Source organism: Pleurodeles waltl, chromosome 4_2 (assembly GCF_031143425.1).
Source record: "Pleurodeles waltl isolate 20211129_DDA chromosome 4_2, aPleWal1.hap1.20221129, whole genome shotgun sequence".
Classification (NCBI taxonomy): domain Eukaryota; kingdom Metazoa; phylum Chordata; class Amphibia; order Caudata; family Salamandridae; genus Pleurodeles; species Pleurodeles waltl.
The window spans coordinates 1,038,951,963-1,038,979,341 of NC_090443.1; the positions used below are offsets into that span (position 1 = coordinate 1,038,951,963).

General features: G+C 45.3%; 1 protein-coding gene across 2 annotated transcripts in view; it reads left to right on the forward strand.

Moving 5' to 3' along the window:
- LOC138293672 (glycerol kinase-like) overlaps positions 1 to 26,118 on the forward strand; it is a 102,851-nt gene extending 76,733 nt beyond the window's left edge. For both annotated transcript variants that reach the window (XM_069232977.1, XM_069232976.1), the window contains exons 2-3: positions 8,345 to 8,519; positions 23,063 to 26,118. In XM_069232977.1, the coding sequence (XP_069089078.1) occupies positions 23,636 to 25,309 (1,674 nt within the window). In that variant the 5' untranslated portion in view covers positions 8,345 to 8,519; positions 23,063 to 23,635 and the 3' untranslated portion in view covers positions 25,310 to 26,118. The remainder of the gene's footprint in view (positions 1 to 8,344; positions 8,520 to 23,062) is intronic.
- Positions 26,119 to 27,379: the final 1,261 nt, after the last annotated feature.

Genomic DNA, 27,379 nt, shown 5'->3' on the forward strand with positions numbered 1-27,379 from the left:
CTATGGAAACGCAAACATTAACTTCACTTAACTCCACATATATGTACCTTGACGATGCATATATTTAGGTTGGGCAGAACTCTCAGAGTTTCATTCTGTGGAATTCTACGAAGTTACATGAAAACTTCACAAGATTCCAAGGAGTTCCACAATCGGGTGGAAATCGGCACGTTGCGCTGAATGTTTAGCACTGGGAGCTTGTTCTGCCCTGACAAATCAGCACGAATGACACAATGTGGTGCGCCACAGTGCACTGCTGCTCAAGTTGATTTTGCTGCTGCTCGAGTACATTTTCTAATTGAGCTGCAGGTTCCTCAGCACAAATGGCTGCAACTGCCCTAATTGGGAAAATTGGTATCAGGGTGCTCTCCTAGCACCCGAAAATCGAGCTAGCGGATGCAAATGCTGACCTGCGCTCACCAACTAAACGTTGGTGAGCTGCGCATGAGAAATAAACCCCCCCACCCAGTGGTCAGCGGAATTGGCCAAAACTCTGCTTTACATGTGTAACACAGAATGGCCAAAACTCCACCAACTCCAGCGGAATGTATCGCCCATCCCTAGTATATATCTTCAAGGTACGTAGGGGTGGTGTTACGAATAATAAATCTATACTTACCTACCAGCTCGATGTTTTAGTCTTCGATATTTACGACACAATATTCTGTCCACTCAATATTTGTTTCCTCAAAATTCTGTCAGACACCTGGCATTCTGCAGTGTCAGAGGACACGTGGTGGTCACCGCATACTCCCCCCTTTTACGACAATAAAGAGTTAGTAAATTAACATGAACCAAAAATATCATGCCCCCACATGCATCTGCAGCAACACATCAAAAAACACAATCCATACAATGGATACACCACTGAACTGACCAGTAGACTCCAAGAGCAGATCACCATATTCACCAACTCTTTGCCCATCTTACAACAACACATGCACAGAACAAACACCGCCAGAGCACAGCAAAATGCAGTCTGTGTCTCCAGATCCTGTCGTAGTTTGGACTCTGGCTCTGAGCAAGACTGCTGGTCTGAGGATGACAGTACTTTCGTTTGTAGGTGACTAAGGCCCTCATTCTGACCTTGGCGGTCGGCGGAGAGGCGGCGGTCGGACCGCGAACAGACCGGCGGTATTAAAAATGGCATTCTGACCGCGGCGGTCACCGCCGCGACCGACCGCCACTTCCCCACTCCGACAGCCACGGTGGTCATGACCGAGGGGCTGGAGTCTGCGCACTCCGGTCCGGCGGTCGACCCAAGACCGCCAACGGTATCATGACCCTGCTTACCGCCGCGGTTTCTGGCGTTCGGGAACCGCCATGCGAACCATGGCGGTAGGCACTATCGGGGCCAGGGAATTCCTTCCCTGGCACTGATAGGGGTCTCCCCCACCCCCCACTGCCCCCCGAGTCCTCCCCCCACACCCTCCACCCCCCTGCCACCCCCCAGAGGTGGTACGAACCCCCTCCCCACCCCACCCCGACATGCACATACACGCACCCCGACATGCACACACCCCCAACATGCACATATACACACCCCCTACACACACACATACACAACGGGGACACATACCCACACACATACATGCCGACATGCGCACCCGCCGAACTACACACATTGCCCATAGGCACAGCAGCACTCCCCGCCCGCATGCACGCACTCACACACCCCCTCTACACACTCACACGCACACCCCCATGCACGCACACATCACACAACACCCCCCCACCCCCTCCCCTCACGGACGATCAACTTACCTTGTGCGTTGGTCCTCCGGGAGGTGACAGGAGCCATGGGGAGGTGACCGCCAACAGAAGACCGCCAACAGAAGACCGCCACACAGAAATGTGGGTCGTAATTCTGTGGGCGGTGTTCTGCTGGCGTGGCGGTGGAGGTTGACCAGTCTCCACTTTCCTGCCGACCGCCAGTGTGGCTGCTGGCGGTTTTCCGGCTGAACGCTCCCAGCGGTCAGAATGCGCACAGCGGCATACCGCCGCGGTCGGCGGTCTTCACCGCGGCGGTAACTCGGCGGTCTTGCGAAAAGACCGCCAAGGTCAGAATGAGGGCCTAAGTCTCTTCCTACAACTAGTTGTAACTGTTGTCCAAACCTTACCGGCTTACTAGCAGTACCTCACCAGAAACACAGTAGTAAAAGGTGATTTGTAGCAGTCGCTTACGCGTGGACTCAAAGTAAGATCTCTCAGGGTTGTCGTGGTTAAACGGAAATTACCCTTTTCTCACAGATATATTATGTCTCATACAAACAAAGGCAATAACACAGATGCAGTGAAGTTATAATAGTTTTTATTCAACATAACTGCAATTTGTGATAAGTCGCATGAACTGCAATGATTAGGATAATGAATATACCAAGCAACAGTATTGTGCAGAAGAGAGTCATTGTTATAAAGACCCCCACCATTGTGCAATATATGTATATGTATAAGATGGAATAAGCCCTAATACCCTAAGGAGAGTAGGTCTAACCTCCTACCTAAAAGGAGAGCTGGGTTCGTTAAACCTAATCTGCCAAAGCCGTGTCCATGAGAGGAGCCCCCAACCCTCGTTACCTTGGAATGAGGTCTCTATCTCAGACTCCGCAGGGACACGAAGACTGGGTCAGCGTCAAGATGACTGCAGCATCGGTATCAGCGATGGTGGCGATGCCCAATGGTCGGAATCCCTCTGATTATCTGTCTAAAGTGTGATGTATTTATACAGATCTACAAGGTCACCTGACATAAGTGTTATTCATAACAATAGATAACAAGCATGCTTGGGACGGCAATTAATATAACCAATCCCTCGAAAGTATAGAGAGGGAAAATCCCTAAGTGTGAAGACCTACTGTATGTTTGTCTTTGGTGCTTGATCTTGACGCCTTGGCGCAGTGACACTGATAATAGAACCCATAACAAGTGGCCTAACTATAAACAAGGCCGCCATCTTAAAGGAAATAAATAATTAAATTGACTAAGACAGAGCAAGCTAAGTAGGTTAAAAGTCACTGGGTGACGAGGGCACGAGTTTACAAGCCTACGGCTAAGCTAATTCCTGTTATCCCGTTAAAACAAACTAGGATTCACTACAATCCCATAAACACCAGACCACGCTGGCTGGCCGGACCAAATAGAACCAATGCAAAGCATAAAACTACATTAAATACCTTGATTATCTCCCACTTCCACAGAAAGAAATCACAAACATGAAATAACACCTAAGAGCATGCAAGAAACAAATACAGCAGTGTGCAATACCATACACATCTCTATGACACAGTGTCAAACTGTCACCATATATCCATGTCATATATAGGCATCACTTGGAGAAATCACAGGAGCGTCAGCTACGTGCGATCCCATGCACAATTCCATGCCCCATATAGACATGTCTAACATAAACTCACATATAGCTTTACCTTGTGCTGGCAACCCATCTTTTGTGACAAACACATCTCAACAATGACAGTGCTGAGATCTGTAATGTATTGTAATGTGTGTAATGACAGTGCTGAGAGCCGTAATGTATGTAGAATGGCACGCGCCAGGATACCCTGCCCGGTGATATTGCGCTCACTTCACAACATAACATAACCTAATGATAGAGCTACCATCCATAGTGTAATGTAAACAAGACCTATAGGAAGGGCTGATAGGTACAGACACTGAGTTGTCCTGACTCTAAGTTCCATAGCAATAGGCCCTAAGCTGAAATTTACCACAGGTCCTTCACTGGTATCTCACTCACTAAGCTACATGGAGAATACAACAATCAGTCGAGGGATTGACAGATATATTTTTGAAACAATGCTCAATTTGATTCTTTTTGGCTATAAATATTTCAGGATCAAAAATATGGGCCCACATTTACGAGGCCCTAGCAGGACACTGCGCCACCGGTGCGTACATTTTTTTATGCTCCAGTGGCACAGTATAACAGCCCGTATTTACAAACCCGTACAAAGCCACCTTGCGTGGCTTTTCATGGGCTTGTCAATATAGACCCCTTTCACACATAACATTGCGTGAAAGGGGCGTTCCATGGGTGTTGCTGTGGGTGTCCCCCCAACACCCATGGAACCTGAAGGAATATGACGCATTACCAGATCTACAACTCTGGAAATGCGTCAGATTACTACAACACCTCAGGGGTGGCATATGAAACTCTCAACAGAGAGAAATATCTTTATTTCACCGCGTTTTGTCCTCTTTCTATGTTTCACATAGAAAGAGGAAAACACCACTTGTCATTATTTTTGTGCAGGAAGGTGCCCCTTCCTGCACAAAAACAATCATCACGCAATGCAGGCATCCTTGCACCATGGTGAAGGTGTGCCTGCGTTAGCGCTAGGCAGCAATTTGTGCACCAGAACAGAGGGAGAGGACAGAAATGTGCCATATTGTGTAGATATGGCACATTTCTGCCCTTTCCCGGTGACGCAGGGAAGCTCAGCAAGGCACTTGCAGTGCCGCGCTGTGCCACGGGCCTCATAACGAGGCCCTTTGTTCCATAGCTGTCCTTGTCTAGCTTTCTGCTCTATGCTGTTCCATACCCAGCTAGATACTATTAACAAGCATTGGCAAAGCCAATAGATCTTGCCGATGCAAGAGCTATTGGCTTTGCCAATGTGTTTTATCCATGTTGCTGCTGCTTATCATGGCTAAAAGTTAGTGTCACAGAGGAGAATGGCAAAGAGTGGAGTAGAGTGTTGTAGAGGAGAGGGGCAGACAGTGGCATATATTGGTGTGGCGTATAGTGGCATACACTGGAGTGGCATAGAATAGAGTGGACTGGTTTAGAGTGCAATTGTGTAGAGTGTTGCAGAGTATAGTGGCGTAGTGTGCAGGGGCATTGAATTCAGCTGTGTACAGTGCAGTATCGTAGAATGCAGTGGCATAGATTAGAGTGGTGCATAGCAGAGTGCGGTGGTGCAGAATGAAGTGGTGCACAGTAGAGTGGTGCAGAGTAGAGTGGCACAGAATAGAATAGAGTAGAGTGGCGTAGAGTGTAGTGGTGTAGAGTAGAGTGCTGTAAAGTGGTGCAGACTGGCGTAGAGTGATGCAGAGGGCAGTGGTGCAGAGTAGAGTATGAGAGTGAATTAGAGAGTAGAGTGGCTTAGAGAGCAGTGGCGTAGAGTTCAGTGATGGAGAGTAGAGTACAGTGGCGTAGAGTGCAGTGACATAGAGTGCAGTGTGTAGAGTGCATTGGCATAGAGTGCAGTGGTTAAGGGTAGAGAAGCATAGAATGCAGTGGCACAGAGTGAAGTAGAGTGGCGTAGAATAGGTTGTTTCAGAGTAGAGTGTAGTGACGTAGAGTGGAGTGGTGCAGGGTAGAATGCAGTTACATAGAGTGACATAGAGTGTAATGGCGCAGAGTAAAGCGGTATAGAGTGCAGTGGCATAGAGTTCATTGGTACAGAGTAAATTAGAGTAGCGTACAGTGGATTGGCATAGAGTGCAGGGGCATAGAGTTGAGTGTCACAGAGTAAAGTGAATTGGCTTAAAGTGTATTGGCATAGAGTGCTGGGGCATAGTGTTGAGTGTCACAGAGTAAAGTGCATTGGCTTAAAGTGTATTGGTATAGACTGCAGTGTTGCAGAGCGGCAGTGAGTACAGTGGGGTAGTGTGGAGTTGTGCAGAGTAGATTAGTGTGGTCTAGACAGGAGTGGTGTAGAGCAGTGGTTCCCAACCTGTGGTCCGGGGACCCATGGGGGTCCGAAAATCCTCCTCAGGGGGTCCACGACTCCATAGAAAATTAAATAATATTAACAGATTGGGTCCCCAGCTTTAAGTAATGACTCAGTGGGGGGTCCCCAGTTTCCAATATTGATTCTGTGGGGGTCCCCGAATTCCAGTAATGATAAAGTGGCGGTCTACAGCAGTCAAAAGGTTGGGAACCACTGGTGTAGAGTGCAGTGGCTAAGGGTGCAGTGGTGTAAAGTAGAGGGGCAAAGAGTGCATTGGCATAGAGTAGAGTGGTGAGGGGTAGAGAAGAGAGGTGTAGCATGAAGTGTCGTGGAGTGCAGTGGGTATAGGGTGCTGTAAAGTGTAGTGGTGCAGAGTGGAGTGCAGTGGTGTGGAGTGGTGCAGAGTAGAGTGGAGTGGCTTACAGTGGAGTACTCCTGGTGTGGTAGCACACTTCAATTACAGACAACACATCTTCAATTGAAATGACAATTACATTGGCACAGACATACAGTTTTACTAATCAAACTGACATTGAACAGACGTAAATGTGTGGAAATTGCATCATATAGTGTAATGATTTGTTTTTATCATATTAAAGTATTTGTTTCCAACACACTTCAGAAATAGTAAAAAAAAAATCTTCATTTGTGTTCCTAATTCTGATATATTCTGAAATATTTACACAGTTCATTAAAATTTTTTCTTGTGCTAGGAAAAAAAACTCTTTCCCAACCCGTAATCCAGCATGTGTTTTACATAAATCCTCTAACTTTGAGACTTTGAAGTCAGATAACGAAAAGTCAACAAGCGCCCTCGGGAAGACATCGCCTGATATATGACCTTGGTCTTTGAACGCACAGCAAATGTGACGAGATAACAAATTTTACATTACAGGCCTCTTTACAGAAAGGGAACACTTGGAAGGGTACTGTGAATATGGTTTGGGCAAGGGAAGGTACAAAATCAAGCTGGCCAGTCTAAAACAAATCAAGCTAGCAAATGGAAAGCCAGAAAGTGTGAGTTACAAACCACAAAGCCAATGACAAGGAACAGGCAGAATGCATTACTAGGTCAACTTTCTGAATGTCCCCAAGATATCTGTAGCTGTCTGGGTAGACTGCAACCTAAACAGGAAGACTAGTGTATATTATTCATACAATGCAAACTTAAGGCAAAATAAAAAGAACGTTAATCAGAATCAATAGATCCAAAGGGGTGGCCCCTCCATTCCCCACACACCCTGGTCTCCAGTAGTGCACAGGGATTGGCTGGTGAACTGGTCAGCAAAAATGATTAATGGAAACTTACTTGACTTTCAGGAAGGCTCAACCAGACTCTAAACAAGGGTGGCAAAGATTCAACAGTCTCAAGAGTCAACAAGAAAAGCAGCCGGTCATATAATTTATTTGTTGTAGATTAATTACGTTTTAGCCCAAATGATGCTGAGCTCTTGACCTGGCTTGGTGTGAAATGCAGAATTGTAGGTCAGATTCACAAGACAGTCCGTTGGATTTGTGTTGTCTTAACCCCTTCCGTGGGTGTTGGCCACCCCCAAACCTCCAAACACAGAGCTGCCTACTCCCTCCTGGCTCCAAATGGACAAGTAAGAAGCTTAATGTGCAACAGGACAACCCCTTGCCCATCCCTTGCAACCCCTGACATTCCCTCTGCGACCCCTGGCCTCAGAAGTTGCAAAATCAGTGCCAGGAAGACAAGGGACATTGGTTGGGGCTTCGATTTCCTTGGTTTGTTGTCATGTTTCAATTACACTAATCGTGAATAATATTAGATTATTTGCAATTAGTGTGATAAAAAATGGAAGACAGTTAGTTGGAATCTGAGCCTCTCTGGCAGCCGAGGTAAGTAAAGATACTTTTAAATGTATGTTGTGTGCATGCTTGCAGGTGAGAGTGTGTTTTTTGTGAGAGACTGTGTGTTTATGTGTGAGGGTGTGTATATGTGTAAGCATGAGTGTGTGAGTGAAAGTACAGGTAAAATGCAGTGTGATGTCACTTCCGCTGCCACAGACATTTTGGTGAATTGATGTTCATGTGTGGGAGGGATAAGAAAAAGAGAGAAGTCTCCACCTTGTTGTGCCACTCACCTCTTCCACTTCTATCAGAATTTAATGAAGTGTCTGAAGGCCTGAAGAAGAAGAGTGAGATCTTTTAGTAGGTGATCTTACCTAATTATGTGCAGATTTTGGTGTCCCTCTGAAAACTAAAAAAACACTGGTTCTACAGCAATACCTGAATAGCAGATGCATTGACCTCTCCTCTGTAGTTTAAATAGGTTATGTCTGGAGTACAAAGGTCACCTCTCACAGGTGCAGAGAGTAGACACTGTGAGGAGATACTGAAGATCAATTCTCATTGGTTGCACTGCTTTAGACTCCTGCCTCACTACAGTACTGGAGTGACGCTTCATAGCTACTGCTTCATGGCTGGTGAAGAACTGCTCCTTGTGGTCACTTTTGGCTTAAAATTGTATTGTTCTTTGTGACTCATTGGTCAAGTCAAGTGGAACAACCCACTTTAGCAAACAGTACCTGGAGTTTGTCTTCTGTTGGCTGCTTTGCTTTTGTTCATCTTAAGTTCTTCTGTTTTCATTTAATTCATGTCTAATCATGTGTATTCATGTTTCTTTTTAGTATCAGGAAATAGGAAGAGGAAGTGATGTAAACCGTGAACAGGTACTTGGCCTGAAAGAATCAGAGCCAGAGATCACCAGACAAGAACCTACACAAACCCAAGTGCACGGAGTGCCTATCAGGAGCCAGAGACAAAGACAAGAGCTCTCACGCCCTTGACACAAACATCCGAAGGGTAAGTATCAACAGAGGACAACTGAAACCTGGATAGTTCCCTCCAACAGACCCTGATGTAGTGCAAGCTGATGAACTGACTCTTTATGCCTTACTGGCTCCACCTGGCCCCATCTGGACCATTCTCAGAAGAGCAGGTCAAGCCACACGTGTTCCCCTTGACTGCACTTTCCTTTATTTAGTGAATCACTGAGTCCACCGTGACTCAGTCGCTCCATCACTGCATGCCCTCTTTGGCCAGCCAGCACATACAGTTTGTTGTACATGGTAATGCTTTCTTTTAACCCTAACAATGCACAATGTTGACTCACCTTTGGTATTTCCATTGACATCCTCAATGGGAGCATTGCTAGTGATAGCGCAGAGTTGGGTCAAAATTTAATAAATATTGTGCAACCTTTCAGTTACCTTCACTTACAGGATCAGGGAGAGTTTCTGCGCCGATTTCTCCTCTCAGGTGATGGATCTTGGGCATGTGTTTTGATCAAAGCGCTACATCAAAGTAATCAATACATTCAATTCCATTATAAGATTTTCCATCAATAATGAGAGTTTGATGACGTTTTAAGACTTTATTCTCATTTAAGAGATTAGTAAATTTCTTTTGTTGTTTTATTAAATAAGTGAAAACGTCTTTAGCCAGCTTACAGAAATGTCATAAAAAGGTTTGGTTAGATCAAATAATCCAGCAATGCATTGAGTGTGTTCCATGAAGGAATGAACCATTTTCCAAAGAACAGGACCTGAATTTCAAGTTAGTAGAACTCATGAAGTGTCCAATGTCTTAAAGGAAAGATCGAGATTTAAGGAGCGTGAAGCTAAGGTCAAAATCATAGTCATAGAAGGTCCCATAAAGAGAGGTTCAAAAGATTCTGTAGAATCTCAAAACAGTACAGGGAAAATAAGCATCTGATAGAGTGGCCAAGGGTTCTTCTCTCTCCTCCACCTACACCTACACCTACACTGCACAGGGAAACACACTTTCATACAGAGCATAAATCATTGTTGCAATACCCGTTGCCTTGTTCTTTTGTCTTCAGCCAATGAGAATTCAGTATAGACAAGTACCCAGCTCAAGACTGAGGCCGCGATCCTTCTGGCTAGCTGTGCCATGATCAGTGGACATCTCTGGCCACAATCCTACTTTTATATGTATTCACTTAAAAAAACAAAGGTTGCAGGGAGGTTATAGGTAGGCTCACATTTTAAACGTACGAAACCATAGAAATTCACCAGTTATAGCTAGAGTTATCTCAGGTAACTATAACTCGTGCCCTAAGATAACTATAACTCGTGCCTCCACCAGGCACAGTTTTTTCGTCAAACATTTTACTGCAAATATTACATTGATACTATCAATGATGTAATCAAAGATGTCATGAGTGCCATAATTTGTGGGGTCAGTAGCAGTGCATGGCAAGGGCTTGAGTTATCTTGAGAACATCGTAGACAGCCGGTTCAGTCCCAGCAGTGCCAAAAGATGACAAATATTAATACATTAAAAGTTGTTAAGAAGGGTCACACGCAAACACCTGGAAACTGTGATGATAATGATTTGGGTCGGATAAGAGACTTTATGGATAAGAAGGGCATGTTGTTGCATTATCTGGCCAGAAAACCTCACCAGTTATGTAATCTCCATAGATCAGGATAGTGAGGGTGGAAGGTTTGAAAGCCTCAGATTGTCTTTTCATCTCTACTTGTCAGTCATTTATCCAAGAAGCTCACACAGGTCTTGAAGTGAAGAGAGGATGGAACTTTATTTGCAGACAGCTGTGAGGTTGCAAGAGGAACAAAGGAGAGATGAGGTGTAGTCTTGGGATTCAATTCAGGATCATCTTTTTTCTGCAACTAAGGGCCTGACGTAAATCTTGGCAGACGAGTTACTCGATCACAATGTAACAGATATCCCGTCTGCTGAAATATAAACCCCATAGATATAATGGAATTTATATTTCGGCAGACGGATATATCCGTCGCTGTTGTGACGGAGTAACTTGTCCACCAAGAGCTAAATAAGGCTGCAAATCAAAGATTCGTTTGCAGCCTAGGTATCTTTTTTTCAATTAACTCATGAGAACTCTACAGACCATTCAGACCAAGGAGGCGAGAATCACTCTCAACGTGTGACGCCACACTCACCTCACACCACACCCGAAGGAGCTCGCCTGGCTCCCCAGACACAAACAAACACAATTCAAACTCCACACCCACACTAAGGGCCAGATGTAGGAAAGGATTTGCGCCTCGCAAACGGCGAAAAATGCCGTTTGCGAGGCGCAAAAGCCTCTCCGCGATGCAGAAATGCATTTTGCGAGTCGGGGGTGTTCCCTTCCTATTTGCGACTCGCAACTCTATGCAATTTCATTTGCGACCGCGAAAGCAGAAGTTATTGCAGAATGAGTCATCCTCACACCTATTCTATTCAAGAAGAGAAGCCTCAGCCATACTCATTAAACACAACAAGCATTGGCAAAGTCAATGGATCTTGGTTTTGCTACCATAAGCAGACCAGTTTGCCTTCTGAATTTTTTTTCCGGCCCCATAGGTTACGTAATGATAACAGGCACCAAAAGCAATTCACACACATGTAATAATTTCTTACAAATCAATATTTCTTGGGCACAGCAAGAAAGCAAATCTCTTGGAGAACAATCTTCAAAATCCAGAGCTTCATACATTAAACACAGAATTAGTTCCACACATTTAGGATACACATGTTCCCACAACTGACTCTGGAAGTGGACATTTCACAGGATACTATTCATACTGTAAAGAAAAGGAATGTGGTCCAGGCTCGGGATGATGCACATTAAAGGTTTCTCGTGGGTTGAGAGAGAGCTGCCTATGTATTCACAGTGGTTAAAGACTTAAGCGAAGACACTGGTAATTTAGGGCCTTACAAGGAAAAGATTCTCCGAGAGATAATATGAAAATAATATGGTTCATTGACCCAACTTAAACATATTGATTCACAAAGGTAAACTTAGACTAAAAGTCTGAGGGTCATATTTACAAACCCCATTCCACCGCAACACTCATTGCTTTTGATGCTGCCCCAGATTTACAAGAATTTGTAAATCTGTGCAGCGCCAAAAACTAACGCCAATCAAGGGGTGGTGTTAGCATGGCCCAACGAGGAGAAATGCTTTCATTTCTCCTCGTTTTTGGTTTTTCTATGTGTGCTGAATTCTGCAGCACACATAGAAAGAGCAAAACCGCCATGAAGGATTGTTTATGTGCAGGAAGGGACCCCTTCCTGCACAAAAACAATCTATCCCCTCAACGCAGACACCCCTGCACTATGGTGCAAGGATGCCTGCATTGAAGCTGGCAGCTAAATTTAGCACCGGCACAGGGGGAAACACAGCGGTGTACCGTATTCTTGTAAATGTGGCACAACCTTGCGTTTCAAAACTGGTGCAGTGCGATGCTGCTGATTTTGTCACAGCACAGTGCTGCACCAGTTTGTTGTAAATCTGGCCCTAAATTTAGACCAAAAATCTAAACTTAGACCAAAAGTCTAACTTTACTCATAGTAGAGTTAGACTTTTGGTCTAAGTTTACACTGTTGGTCTAAACTTGGACCAAAATTGTAAAGTTAGACCAAAAGTCTAACTTTACTACGAGTAGTTAGACTTTAGGTCTAAGTTTAGAGTTTTGATCTAAACTTAAACTTCTGGTGTAAGTTTAACTTTTTGAATTAGGCCCATTCTCAGCTGCTTTCAGTTGTAACACAGGAGGAGACCTTTGTAGGCCTCTGTGCAAGAGAAGAGATTGAGACATTTGAAGGAACCCAACCCTTCAGCCACTTTTCTACCTGTTTTCAAAGTAAAGGCTGTACTTTTTCAGCACTTCTTGTTTGAATCAGGTCTCAAGCATTCTTCTTTAAAAGTTTCCTCCATCATTTGTATATGCTAATAACAGTGCAAATTCTGCGTCGACGTATGGCTGCACGGGTGCATCATTAACTGCTCTTCATGCTTGAGTTGGGTGATATTTGCAAGATGTGTCTTGGTACGTGCAGCTATCTTGCCATTCTGCGGTGCTGAGAGGAGTCAAAATCATGTGGGGCTCAAAGGAAAAGTCTTATTGCAAATAATTATATTCATAGCAGAAGCTCTGTCCTACTCATCCACCAAGCGGCGTCCCAGCAGCCACTCACTGCTCCTACTTATGCAGCAAGGTCTACCATCCTCCCTCCCAGCCAGACCGACAGACCCACATACGGTGTTCATCTGTGAATAACAGGAGTAATGCAGATATAGAATGATGGGGCTGGCGCAGTCTCCTAACTCCAGCCGTGCTGCTGATGCTGCTGCTAGGTGGTCTTCTGGTTAACCTCGGCCATGAATCTGATGTTTTACCAAAATACATGGAAAGACACTTAGGGCCACATTTATGGTCACGTCACCCAGTGCAGCACAGCAAACTCACCTTGCCACGCTGCACTGCATGTCAGGGAAAGGGCAAGATTGCTCCTTATTTAAGGCATACGGTGCATTTGTGTCCTTTCCTCCTCCACTGGCGCACAATGGGCTGCCAAGCACTGTAAGAAAGCACCATTTTACCAGGCATGTTACCCCCATTTTCACTGTATGTATGTATGTTTTAGCCCCTGTGTCACTGGGATCCTGCCAGGCAGGACCCCAGTGCTCATAGTATGTGCCCTGTATGTGTTCCCTGTGTGATGCCTAACTGTGTCACTGAGGCTCTGCTAACCAGAACCTCAGTGGTTATGCTCTCTCTGCTTTTAAACTTGTCACTGCAGGCTAGTGACCACTTTTACCAATTTCAATTGGCACACTGGAACACCCATATAATTCCCTAGTATATGGTACCTAGGTACCCAGGGTATTGGGGTTCCAGGTGATCCCTATGGGCTGCAGCATTTCTTTTGCCACCCATAGGGAGCTCAGACAATTCTTACACAGGCCTGCCACTGCAGCCTGAGTGAAATAACGTCCACGTCCATTTTACACTTAAGTAACTTATAAGTCACCTGTATGTCTAACCCTCACTTATTGAAGGTTAGGGGCAAAGTTACTAAGTGTGAGGGCACCCTGGCACTAGCCGAGGTGCCCCCACATAGTTCAGGACAATTTTCCCAGACTTTCTGAGTGCAGGGACACCATTACACGCGTGCACTACATATAGGTCAATACCTATATTTAGCTTCACAATGGTAACTCCGAATAAGGCCATGTAACATGTCTAAGATCATGGAATTGTCCCTCCATGCCAAATCTGGTATTGGGGTGACAATCCCATGCATCCCCAGGGCTCCAGCATGGACCCCGGGTACTGCCAAACCGGCTCTCTGGGGTTTCCACTGCAGCTGCTGCTGCTGCCAATCCACAGACAAGCTTCTGCCCTCCTGGGGTCTGGGCAGCCGATTCCCAGGAAGGCAGAACAAAGAATTTCCTCAGAAAGAGGATGTTACACCCTCTCCCTTTGGAAATAGGTGTGCAGGGCTGGGGAGAAGTAGCCTCCCCAGCCTCTGGAAATGCTTTGAAGGGCACAGATGGTGTCCTCCTTGCATAAGCCAGTCTACACTGGTTCAGGCATCCCCCAGCCCCTGCTCTGGCGTGAAACTGGACAAAGGAAAGGGGAGTGACCACTCCCCAGTCCATTACCACCCCAGGGGCGGTGCCCAGAGCTCCAGTGTGTCCCAGACCTCTGCCATCTTGAATGCAGAGGTGTGAGGGCACAATGGAGAGCTCTGAGTGGCCAGTGCCAGCAGGTGACGTCAGAGGCCCCTCCTGATAGGTGCTTACCTCTCTAGGTTGCCGATCCTCCTCTGAGGGCTATTCAGGGTCTCTCCTGTGGGTTTCTCTTCAGATAACAACCTGCAAGAATTCACCAGAGTTCCTCTGCATCTCCCTCTTCGACTTCTGCCAAGGATCGACCGCTGACTGCTCCAGGACGCCTGCAAAACTGCAACAAAGTAGCAAGAAGACCACCAGCGACATTGTAGCGCCTAATCCTGCCGGCTTTCTTGACTGTTTCCTGGTGGTGCATGCTCTGAGGGCTGTCTGCCTTCACCCTGCACTGGAAGCCAAGAAGAAATCTCACGTGGGTTGACGGAGTCTTCCCCCTGCTACCTCAGGCACCAAACTTCTGCTTCACCGATCCTCTGGGTCCCTTCTCATCATGACGAGCGTGGTCCCTGGAACACCGGAGCTGGATCCAAGTGACCCTGACAGTCCAGTGGTCCTTCTGTCCAAATTTGGTGGAGGTAAGTCCTTGCCTCCCCACGCCAGACAGTAATCCTGTGTACTGCATGAACTGCAGCTGCTAGGGCTTCTGTGCACTCTTGCAAGGATTCCTTCATGCACAGTACACCCTGGGTCCCCAGTACTCCATCCTGCATTGCCCAACTTGCTGAGTTGATCTCTGGCTTCATGGGACCCTCCTTTGTAGTGTTGAGATGACCGCTGTGCTCAGATTTCTTGAACCCCTGTTCAAGTGCTTGTGCGGGTGCTGCCTGCTTCTGCGTAGGCTCTCTGTATTGCTGAGTGCCCCCTATGTCTCCTCGTCCAAGTGGCGACCTCCTGGTCCTTCCTGGGCCCGGGCAGCACCCTTTTTCTTGAACCGTGACCTTTGCAGCTAGCAAGGCTTGTTTGCCATCTTTCTGCGTGGAAACAACTCTGCATTCTCCAGCACGTCGTGGGACATTTTCTGTGCAAAGGTGAAGTTCCTGGCACCTTTCGTTGTTGCAGAATCTTTAGCTTCTTCCACCCAGAGGCAACCCTTTTGCACCTTCATCAGGGGTTTAGTGGGCTCCTGCCCCCCTGGACACTTATGTGACTCTTGGACTTGGTCTCCTTCCTTTACAGGTCCTCAGGTCCAGGAGTCCATCTTCAGTGCTTTGCAGTCAGTTGTTGTCTTTACAGGATCTCCTATCACGAATTTAGTGTGTTTCTGGGGAAGTAGGGTAACTTTACCCCTATTTTTCAGGGTCTTGGGGTGGGGTATCTTGGACACCCTTAGTGTTTTCTTACACTCCCAGCGACCCTCTACACACTAAACTAGGCCTGGGGCCCCTTCGTGGTTTGCATTCCACTTTCAGAGTATATGGGTTGTGTTGCCCCTAGGCCTATTGCATCCTATTGTATTCTACAGTGTTTGCACTACTTTTCTAACTGTTTACTTATCTGATTTTGGTTTGTATGTATATTTTGTGTATTTTACTTACCTCCTAAGGGAGTATATCCTTTGTGATATTTTTGGCACGCTGTCACTAAACTAAAGTACCTTTATTTTTAGTAACACTGAGTATTGTGATTCTTGTGATATAGGCCCTCATTACAACTTTGGCGGGCGGCAACCGCCGCGCGGCCGCACTTTCCGGGGTGGCCATTACAACATCCCAGCTAGGCCGGCGGGCGGAAACCAGCTGGGATGTCGGCCGCAACACGGGAGCCTGCTCCATATGGAGCCAGCGGTGCGACGGGTGCAGTTACACCCATTGCGCAAAAGCTCCATGGGGCTGTGCCAGGGGGCCCAGTGACTCCCCTTTCCGCCAGCCTTTTCATGGAGGTTCCTACTGCCATGAAAAGGCTGGCGGAAGGGGGACTCGTAATCCCCTGGGCAGCGCTGCTGGAGGATTAAATCCGCTGGGACCACTGTGGCGGAAAACCGCCGGTCCCGGCGGTGCGACCGCAGCGCTTCCGCCGCGGTCGTAATACCCAGGATTGCACCGCCAGCCTGTTGGCGGTTGTTAGAAATGGGGCCTTTGGTTGACAGTCAGGTTACCCCCTGTTCAAGCAAGGACCCTCACTCTAGTCAGGGTAAAAGAGAATCACCCTCAGCTAACCCCTGCTTACCCCCTTGGTAGCTTGGCAGAGCAGTGGGCTTAACCTCAGAGTGCTAGGTGTAAAGTATTTGTACCAACACACACAGTAACTCAATGAAAACACTAGAAAATGACACAACACCAGTTTAGAAAAATAGGAAATATTTATCTAAACAAAACAAGACCAAAATGACAAAAATCCGACATACACAAGTCAAGTTAGGAATTTTTAGAGATTAAACTCAAAAATAGCGCTTAGAAACAAAAATGCTTCGATGAGATGTTAACACGGCGTCGTGACGGAGTCGTTCCCAACAAGCCGACACCAGCGGCGCCGGACACGGAGTTGTGTAGACCCCCAAGTACAGTACCTTTGGTGAAGAGTGAAAACAAGCCGATGCACGAAGTCGGGAATTGCGGCGTCTGTGTGAAACGTTGAATCCGTGCACTTCGCGGCGTCGGTCACGACGTGGTGCGGTGACTTCCACGGAGTCGCGGACTTCAGCTGGGCTGCTGCGGCGTCGGGCCTGCGAAGAGCGTCGCGTTCCAGCGAAGCTCACGGCCTCGGGTGCAGGCGACGTTACCGGATTCAGCAGCAGCGTCGGTCCGGAGTCAGCCGAAGTCGATTTCCTTGGATTTCCAACCAGCTTTCCTTTCAAGGGCCCAGGGACTGGATAGGGCACCACTTGTCAGAGCAGGAGTCTCTCCAGAGACTCCAGGTGCTGGCAGAGAGAAGTCTTTGCTGTCCCTGAGACTTCAAACAACAGGAGGCAAGCTCTAAATCAATCCCCTGGGAGATTTCTTCACAAGATGGAAGGCACACAAAGTCCAGTCTTTGCCCTCTTACTCTGGCAGAAGCAGCACTGCAAGAAAGCTCCACAAAGCACAGTCACAGGCAGGGCAGCACTTCTTCCTCCGCTCTGAAGCTCTTCTCCAGGCAGAGGTTCCTCTTGGTTCCAGAAGTGTTTCTAAAGTCTGTAGATTTCGGTGCCCTTCTTATACCCATTTTAGTCTTTGAAGTCACCGTTCTTCAAAGGGGACTCACACCTACCTGCGAAATCCTGCCTTGCCCAGGCAAGGCCTCAGACACACACCAGGGGGTTGGAGCCGGCATTGTCAGAGGCAGGCACAGTCCTTTCAGATGAGAGTGACCACTCCACCCCTCCCTCCTAGCAGAGATGGCTAATCAGGAAATGCAGGTTACACCCCAGCTCCCTTTGTGTCACTGTCTGGTGTGAGGTGAAAAACAACCAACTGTCAAACTGACCCAGACAGGGAATCCACAAACACGGCAGAGTCACAGAATGGTTTAAGCAAGAAAATGCTCACTTTCTAAAAGTGGCATTTTCAAACGCACAATCTCAAAATCAACTTTACTAAAGATGTATTTTTAAATTGTGAGTTCAGGGACCCCAAACTCCACATGTCCATCTACTCTCTAGGGGAATCCACGCTTTAATCATATTTAAAGGTAGCCCCCATATTATCCTATGAGAGAGACAGGCCTTGCAACAGTGAAAAACGAAGTTGGCAGTATTTCACTGTCAGGACATATAAACCACATTACTATATGTCCTACCTTATCCATACACTGCACCCTGCCCTTGGGGCTACCTAGGGCCTACCTTAGGGGTGCCTTACATGTAAGAAAAGGGAAGGTTTAGGCCTGGCAAGTGGGTACACTTGCCAAGTCGAATTTACAGTGCAAAAATACACACACAGACACTGCAGTGGCAGGTCTGAGACATGATTACAGGGTTACTTGTGTGAGTGGCACAACCAGTGCTGCAGGCCCACTAGTAGCATTTGATTTACAGGCCCTGGCACCTCTAGTGCACCTTACTAGGGACTTACTAGTAAATCAAATATGGCAATCATGGATAAACCAATTACATACAATTTACACGGAGAGCATATGCACTTTAGCACTGGTTAGCAGTGGTAAAGTGCTCGGAGTTGAAAAGCCAACAGCAACAGGTCAGAAAAAATAGGAGGCAGGAGGCAAAAAGACTGGGGATGACCCTGCATAAGCAAAAGTCCAACAGCGGTGCAATCGACAAAACAGCCCTTGCGGTCTTTGACCGCCAGGGTTGTAATGAGGCCCATAGTGCTATATGATATAAGTGGTATAGTAGGAGCTTTGCATGTCTCCTAGTTCTGCCTAAGCTGCTCTGCTATAGCTACCTCTATCAGCCTAAGCTGCTAGAACACTACTAATCTACTAATAAGGGATAACTGGACTTGGCACAAGGTGTAAGTACCCTTGGTACCCACTATAAGCCAGGCCAACCTCCTACAAGCACCAACACAGGCATCCTTGTACCATGGTGCCTGAGTTGCATGCAGGATTGTTTTTGTGTAAAAAGGTAAACCTTCCTGCACAAAAACAAATCTTACAAGCGTTTTCCTCTTTCTATGAGTGCTGCACAGCGCAGCACTCATAGAAAGAGGTAAAAAAAGGAGAAATAAAGATGTCTCTCCTTGCTACGCCTCTCCTGGGGAGGGATAACGCTTTGGCACATTACCAGGCTTACAAGTTTCTGTAAATATGAGAATGTGTCAAAATTCATGGATGTTGCGTGGGAACACCCACACAGCACTCATGGAAATGCCTCCCTGGTGCAGATTTGTGTTGTGTTGCATTACTCAAGATTCATGAAGCAATGCAGTGCTACACACAAGGTGGTCTTGCATGGCTTCATAAATCTCACTTATGGTTTGCATCGCTCCTGCACCACGGTGGCTGGTGCAAGAGCGACTCAAACCAGGTCATCAATATGGCCGCTAGTGCGCGCATGCATAAGAGGCAGTCATCTTTAAATGTAATTTATTAATGCTTTAAATAATAGATTTGACACATACCACAGTGTAGGCATGGTGAGTATCTCAGTGTGGTTTAATTTTGACATTTCTACTGGGGAAAGCTATAATGTTGCAATTTTTTATTTACCTTCACGATACACGTGTGTGTGTGTGTGTGTCAGGAAAACATTTTAAAATGCCTGCCTGCTGATAGGACAGTGGGTCGCTGAAAGTTAGAAAAATACTAGTAGCTGGAGAGCAAGAGGAAGTCTGTTGCTGATGGGAAGGAAGGTGTAGAACAGGAAGGCAGGGAGTGAAACGGAGAGGAAATAGTCCCTCTTCGGTCTTGCAAAGCAAGATCTGACTTCATCAGTCTAAGACTTCATCATCCATTCAAAACTCTGTGAGACTGGAGTGCACATTGATAGGACAAACACAAGTATATGGAGGAAAGCCATCAAAACAGGAGCAAGGAATTAAGACAGATAACAAAGCCATTCAACCATGAACAAGGGGCTGACCCAAAGCTCATTCGTAAGAACACGTAATGCATTGGAAACAATAGGTACTGCCAACAGACAGCCTAAGCTATTTGTAGCAAAAACATACAAATCAGAAACCATGTCAATACTCACTTGTAACGTGTGCAGGCCAATCAGAAGCAGCAGGGTCAGCTGACAAGTACCTCCCTCTGAAATGACTAGTAGAAGGTCTGATAACAGTCCCTCCTCCTGGAATATTGTTATTAGTTTACATGGCTGTTTAGCAGAATTTGAGACTTGCTCAAATAGAATGGTACCTAACCCAGGATGTGGTCTCAATGGGTGCATTACAGTGGATGATTGGTCCACAGTCCTTCTTCTGCCATTAGGTTATTACTTACTTTTTTCTCGGTTTGCCTTTTACCTACTTTTATAATGTTTGCTATCCTGAAAACTGCATTGTCTTAATCTTATCATTACAATATTTTAATTGTATTCTGTACACTGAAGACTTGATTGCAAGCTCACCATGAAAAGCCAGATCAATACAGTCTCTTCTGCCTTCTTCCTCACCCTCTGCATGCTCCGTAAGATCTTCAAGACTGTCACTGAAGCCCTAGTCATCATCCTGCTGGACTACAACAACGTACTCCACGTAGGAACCACCACACACCTCCTGGAGAGACATCACACCATACAGAATTCAGCGGCTGTTTGTTCTGCCTTCCTGGGCTCGAGGTGCTTGAGGAACAGGAGGGCAAAAACCTGTCTGTGAGGCGGCAGCAGCTGGGGCTGCCTGGAAATCCTCAGAAGGCTGGTATGGCAGTACTGGGGGTCCACTGTGGAGCCCACAGAGTGCATGGAATTGTAATACCAATACTGGAATCAGTATTGGGGTACAATTCCCAGGTGTTAGACACTTTACATGGCCATAATCAGGGTTACCATTGTGAAGCTGGACATAGGTATTGACCTATGTCCAGTGCACGCTTAAAATGGCGTCCCCGTACTCACAAAGTCTGGGAAAATGGCCCTGCACGACGTGGGGGCACCTCTGATAGTGCAGGGGTGCCCTCACACACAGGTACTTTGCACCCAGCCTTCAGGGTTGGAAGGCCTGGCATATAGGTGACTTATAAGTGACCTTGTGCGGTGTAAATGGCTCTGAAATTGTGCATGGACCATTTCACACAGACTGCTTTGGCAGTCATATAGAAGCCTTTGCATGGGCTCCCTATGGGTGGCAAAAGTAATGCTGCAGCCCATAGGCATCCCCTGGAGCCCCAATGCCCTGGGTACCTAGGTACCATATACTAGGGACTTACAAGGGGGCATCAGTATGCCAATTGTGAATGGAATACTGTGTTAACAGTATCCAACAACCACATTTAAAGGGGAGAGAGCATAAGCACTGGGGTCCTGGTTAGCAGGATCCCAGTGACAGTTAAACACACTGACAAACAGGCCAAAAACCATAGGCACTCGGGTCCTGGTTAGCAGGATCCCAGTACCACACTCAAACACACTGACAAACAGGCCAAAAATGGGGGTAACCATGCTAGAAAGAGGCTACTTTCTCACAATCTCCATATGCTAATTAGCAAATATACTGCTGTGAAAGGAGCCCCCTTTATCTGTCATTAATGGATTTAAGCTCCGCCTTTGGTTGAGTAAACAATTCAAAACTTTGGGGCCGGCTCACTGATATAGGTATTGACTTGACTAAACCCGAGTTCCTTTATGCTCTTCACATAGGTGTTTCAGCTTCTATGAGATTTTGAGGAGGAATGAATGTACACGGTCATTATCCCTGAATCGAGGGTCAGACAAGGGTGTGTTATGGTACTCATCATGTTCCTGCTGTACATGAACAACATTTATCCCCTTCTAATTGCACAAGGACAAGGCATGTCAAAAGTAAATTCTACCCTTATACCCACCCTTATGTACGCTGATGATGCAGTGCTAATGTTGTTGACGCCGACAGACTAAAGTCCTAATCGACAAATGTATATAATGTGCATGGATAATCTTGACCTTGGTATCAATCTAGAAGAAACATTTCATATGGCCAGTGGCCCAAAACGTTTTAAATCAAGAATTTTAATATCAAGGGTAAGAGAATGGAGAAGGTTAGCCATTTTTCATACGTAGCTACAGTCATGCCCATCTACTAGGCAGCAAACGTTATTCAGTTGGTACTCTTTTCTGCTTTGCAACAATATTGGTGACAGGCCAATCAAACCCTTATAGAAATTTATAACCTGAGGTGTCTACCCATTTTAACTCATTGGGCAGGGTTGTGGGCTATCTTGCTATAAGTAATATGCAAGGGGAAGAGAACCCCTTCTGCAGGCATCTATTAGGGCAACAGCCCAACACCCCCAACTACTTCCTGCATGAGGATTTGGGCTAGGTATGTAAAAGCTCTCATAAAAATGGCTTGAGTGTTACACTGCTTGTCTGTCTGCTTGAATACTCAAACTACTTCCATTCAAAAGATTATACAGGATAGTCTTGCATGCCTTTGACCATACTACACTTTGGCTTCACCATATACAGCATACTGCTAATGCCCTCGGAAGACTTGAGTTATTTACCAGCCTCAATATAGTTACGAAGAGGGAGAACTCCTCAGTTAAAGAATGTTTTAGGAAGCACATAAACTCCATCCGAGAGGGTGCAGAATTCCAAATATACTCCATAAGGGATTATTTTATAACCAAGAGCACAAGGCATATGGAGCCACATCTGGACTGGTTTTTAAACTCATAGGAAAGGACTCTTAGCGAGATTCCATTTAGTGACCATCCTTTACCTCCTCAATTTTCCCTTGGGACAATATGATTCACCCACTGTATTAGTTTGTCCATGCAATGAATCTTCAACTCAAACCTTGTTGCACCTTTTGCTTTTTTGTAAACGTTATCAGTCTTGTATGTGTCATTTGTAATGCCTGTTCTTAAAGAATTATATATTTACTAAATGGAAACCTGCATTTTATTTCTTACGGACATTAAACAACCCTTCAATATGCTATTCGGTGGGTAACTTTCTTAAATCTCTGCTTGCATATTGGAGAAAAGATGCTGTTTTAATATGCATGACTCTATTTGTATAATATTTCATGAACTGATCGTATTTTATTGATTTGTAATGTGTAAGGTTCTTTCATGATTATTTTCAATCATGAAAAAAAGATTAAAGTATAACTTCAAATTAAATACTCCAGCCAGCATGTGTTTCCCTTAGGTCACCTCTTCAAACCACAAACATCTATTAAGATTGTGGAGCCTTTAAAAACCTGATAGATCATTTGGAACTGCCCTTCTAAGTTTTTTTATTTATATTGATTGCACGATCACTGTTAAAATACGGTATATTCTGTATTCACACAGATGTAATTTTGTTCTATGTGTTATCTTAGATTTAGAAATATAATATCTATTTTTAATTCTCCAGGTGGTGGAAGCAAGCACAAAAGTGTCAGAGGGCAATTCATCCCCAGAATCAATACAATGAACATGCTGCGCTGGAACTAAGTGAAATACTGTAGACGGTATTCAAGAATCTATGCGTGATGAAGAATTAACAACCACCTAGGAGTGAATTTATACCACTGATGTATATCTGAACCTCACCAGTAGAGGATCTAGAATCCAGAAAATGTATGAATAATCTGGGAATGAAAGGTTACCCGGGTGTAAGCAAAGCCACAAAAGAACTGAAGAACAGATTCCATCACTAAGACAGGTGTCTTCGGCTGAAAGAGTCATCCAATTTACAACAAAAAAAGTGGAAAACAGGCTCCTGTACTGCATATTAGGAGATCGTTGGTTATAAATTTAGTGTGACTATGTGTTAGTGGGGAGCAGGTAAGAAAGGGTGGGGTGGTAGAGGTTAGCACAACAGAGGATAGTGCTTGTTGGGTAACAGGAGACAAAAATCACACAATCACAGAGTGAGGTGACTGCAGTAGGAACGACGCTGAGACAACAAAGAGAAAGGTACACGGGGAAGGTTTTGCTGTAGTCCATGGCAGCTTCAGATAGAATCGCCCTCGGGCCACTGGTCGGGGCTATTGACCAAGGCACTAGTTCCACTCGATTCTTGGTCTTCAATGCGAAAACAGCTGAACTACTGAGCCATCACCAGGTGGAAATAAAGCAGAAATTTCCAAAAGAAGGGTGGGTTGAACAGGATGCAAAAGAAATTTTGCAATCCGTTAATGAATGTTTAGAAAAGACATGTGACAAACTGACTCAGCTGGGTATCAGCATCAGCAACATTAAAGCAATTGGTGTGAGCAATCAAAGAGAAACAACCGTTGTGTGGGATAAAACAACAGGAGAACCGCTTTACAATGCAATTGTGTGGCTGGATCTGAGAACTCAGTCTACAGTTGAGAGGCTCCTGAAACAAATACCAGGGAATGATAAAAACTTTTTCAAGTGCAGGTCTGGCCTTCCTCTCAGCACTTACTTCAGTGCTGTGAAGCTGCGGTGGCTCCTGGACAATGTGGAAGACATCCGAAAAGCTGTGGCTGAAGGTCGAGCAATGTTTGGCACCATCGACACATGGCTTATCTGGAGTATAACGGGTGGAAAGAACGGTGGAGTACACTGCACTGATGTGACCAATGCCAGTCGGACAATGCTGTTTAACATCCACACATTGGAATGGGATAGCGAACTCTGCAAGTTTTTTGATATTCCTAAGGATTTGCTTCCAAAAGTAAGGAGTTCTTCAGAGATCTATGGACACATGAAATCAGGAGCACTAACTGGTGTACCCATATCTGGTTGCTTGGGTGATCAGTCAGCAGCCTTAGTGGGACAAATGTGTTTCCATGAAGGGCAAGCCAAAAACACATATGGAACTGGCTGTTTCTTGCTGTGTAATACTGGGCAAAAGTCTGTTGTATCTGAGCATGGTCTGCTTACAACGGTGGCCTACAAACTGGGTAGGGATAAGCCTGCCTTCTACGCCCTTGAGGGATCTGTTGCCATTGCCGGTGCTGTTGTGCGTTGGTTGAGAGATAACCTTGGCATTGTGAAGTCAATCGAGGAAGTAGAAAGACTAGCTTCTGAAGGTGGAACCTCCTATGGCTGCTACTTTGTCCCGGCATTCTCTGGGTTATATGCCCCATACTGGGAGCCGAGTGCAAGAGGCATCATTTGTGGCCTCACTCAGTTCACGAATAGAAATCACATCGCATTTGCAGCATTGGAGGCCGTCTGCTTCCAGACCCGAGAGATCTTGGATGCAATGAACAAGGACTGTGGAATTCCTTTGAGCCAGCTAAAAGTTGATGGTGGAATGACCAGCAACAAGATACTAATGCAGCTTCAGGCTGATATTCTCTGCATTCCAGTGGTTAAGCCATCAATGCCAGAAACAACAGCCTTAGGAGCTGCTATGGCTGCTGGGGCCGCAGAAGGTGTTGGGGTCTGGAGCCTCGATCCAAAGAATTTAACCGCGGTGACCTGTGAACAATTCGAACCACAAATCAACCCAGAAGAAAGTGAATTTCGCTATGCAAGGTGGAAGAAAGCAGTGTTGAAGTCAATGGACTGGGAAACATCTGAGCCACCTTCTAATGGAAATGGTGGCAACAGTATATTCTGCAGTTTGCCTTTGGGCTTTTATGTTGTGGGTAGCATGATAATGTTAATCGGAGCAAAGTTTCTCTCGGGTTCTGACACGTAAATTAGATTTGATTGAAAATACACAGTGTTTGGGAAGCCATTTGTGTCAAAATTACAATTAAAGAACAACAAATATGGCACTTATTGCATAGCCCACAACATTAGTATACCACATACCAGAAAGAATGTCTCAAAATAAATATAATACATGACAGAAAAATAGCAAAGCAAATACGATTCACAGCAAAATGAAAATACTAGATAAAGAAATTAATAAAACATTTGCTGAATGAACACACCATACACTGTAATATATAGCAAGTATACTGAAATAAACGTGGCCCATACTAAAAATAATAAAGTAAGCACTGAAATGAAATTGACATGCACCGAAAACAGAATATGACATTCTCTGGAATGCCTGGCAAGTGCCAAGAGGAATATGACACTATGAAGGGAATATGATTCACTGATATTTATATAATTGTAATTGAAATGAATATGACAGATGTTAAAATTAATATATTATATTTTGATATTAGAATAATACACACTAAAAAAAGACACCTAAAATGGATTTACTTATTGAAATGCGCATGACTCGCCTTGAAATGAATATAACACACATGGAAGTGAAAATGAGACAGGTTGGAATAAATTAAAGCTATTTTGAAATGAATATAACATGCTTAAGTGAATATGAGATGAGTTGAAATTAATATGACGAATATTAAAATGAACATGCCATTCCTTGAAATGAATGACACGTTATAATTAATGTGAGACAATTGGAACATGTATGTAATGAATATGATGAAAATTGATATAACATGTGCTAAAATTAATATAATATACATTGAAAAGAAAATAGATCCTGTTCAAATTGACACAATGCTTTTCACTGTATCACAGAAAAGATATCAGCCTTGGTGCATGCGTAGTAAAATGAAGGAATACAAAGTCTGTTGCGTTCCAAAATATAGCCGTAGGTGTACAAATAACACAGCAAGAGGAGTGTGTGGAACAAAGATGGAGACAAAGTGTGTATCTTATCACATGGCTAGATGGTGTGTTTCTTGAGCACATGGACAGGCGGAGGGAAGCAAAGACCTCATGGACACATAATGAGGACTTTGAGGCACATGAGTATGAAGAACCTCTGGCACCTTAACATGCAGTCATGCCCTCATTATTAGAAGAAACAGCACTTATGACAAGTGGCCCTTAAAATCAGATGGGCCCAGATGAGCCTGAAATCTCCATGTGAAAACCAGGGGTAAAATGCAGGAATTAGGGGTGGAAGAACAATTATTCTCTGCTGGCGGAGTTTGTGAAGTTTTTCCCACTCTGCGCTCCTCTTGGAGCACGGAGTTCTGACAAATCCCCGCCAAGAACCACGTGGCTTAGTTTTTTCTCATGCGTGGCTCGCTAACGTTAAGTTGGTGAGTGTGATTTTCAGGCCCAAGAAAGCCTCCTGGAGAGATTTCTCAATGTAGGAGGTCATGAGAGGTCGTGACCGTTTGTGTTGAGAAAGCTGCCGCTTGAGTATAAAATAAACTTGAGTGTCAGAAAGAAGTATCTCCATCTGGTGCGCCGAGGTTTTTCCATTCCCACTCATTTTACAGTGCAGAAGAAGCTCCTGGTGCAAAACATCAGCATGAGCAGCGCAACGTACCCACTTCTGCCTCCTTGTGAAGCTTTGTGGACTCTCACAGAGTTTTCTTGAAGCTCCGCAGAATGCTGCGGAGTAAAACTCTGCTAGATCCACCCAGTCCTAGCAGAAATCACAGCTTAGCCACCAATTCATATATGTTAATCCACAAAATCTCATAATCCCAGTTATTTCCAAACTGACATATTTATTGGGGCTCAGAAAGTGGGAGGATATTGTTCACAGGCAGATAGTGAAGAGATGTGGGTTTAAGACATAAAGTTTGAAGATCTTGGAGGACAAGTACTTGCCTTGTCAGGAGCTTGGTGCATACAGACAACTCTGGGAACTTACGCACACGGCTCCAAGCTTGAGGCACCTGAGGTTCATGAGTATGCAGCATAAGCTACTTGGGATACATTGGCATTCTGGGACAGTGCTCAGAAATTTGAAACGAACTAAGTGTACGTCTTATGCCCA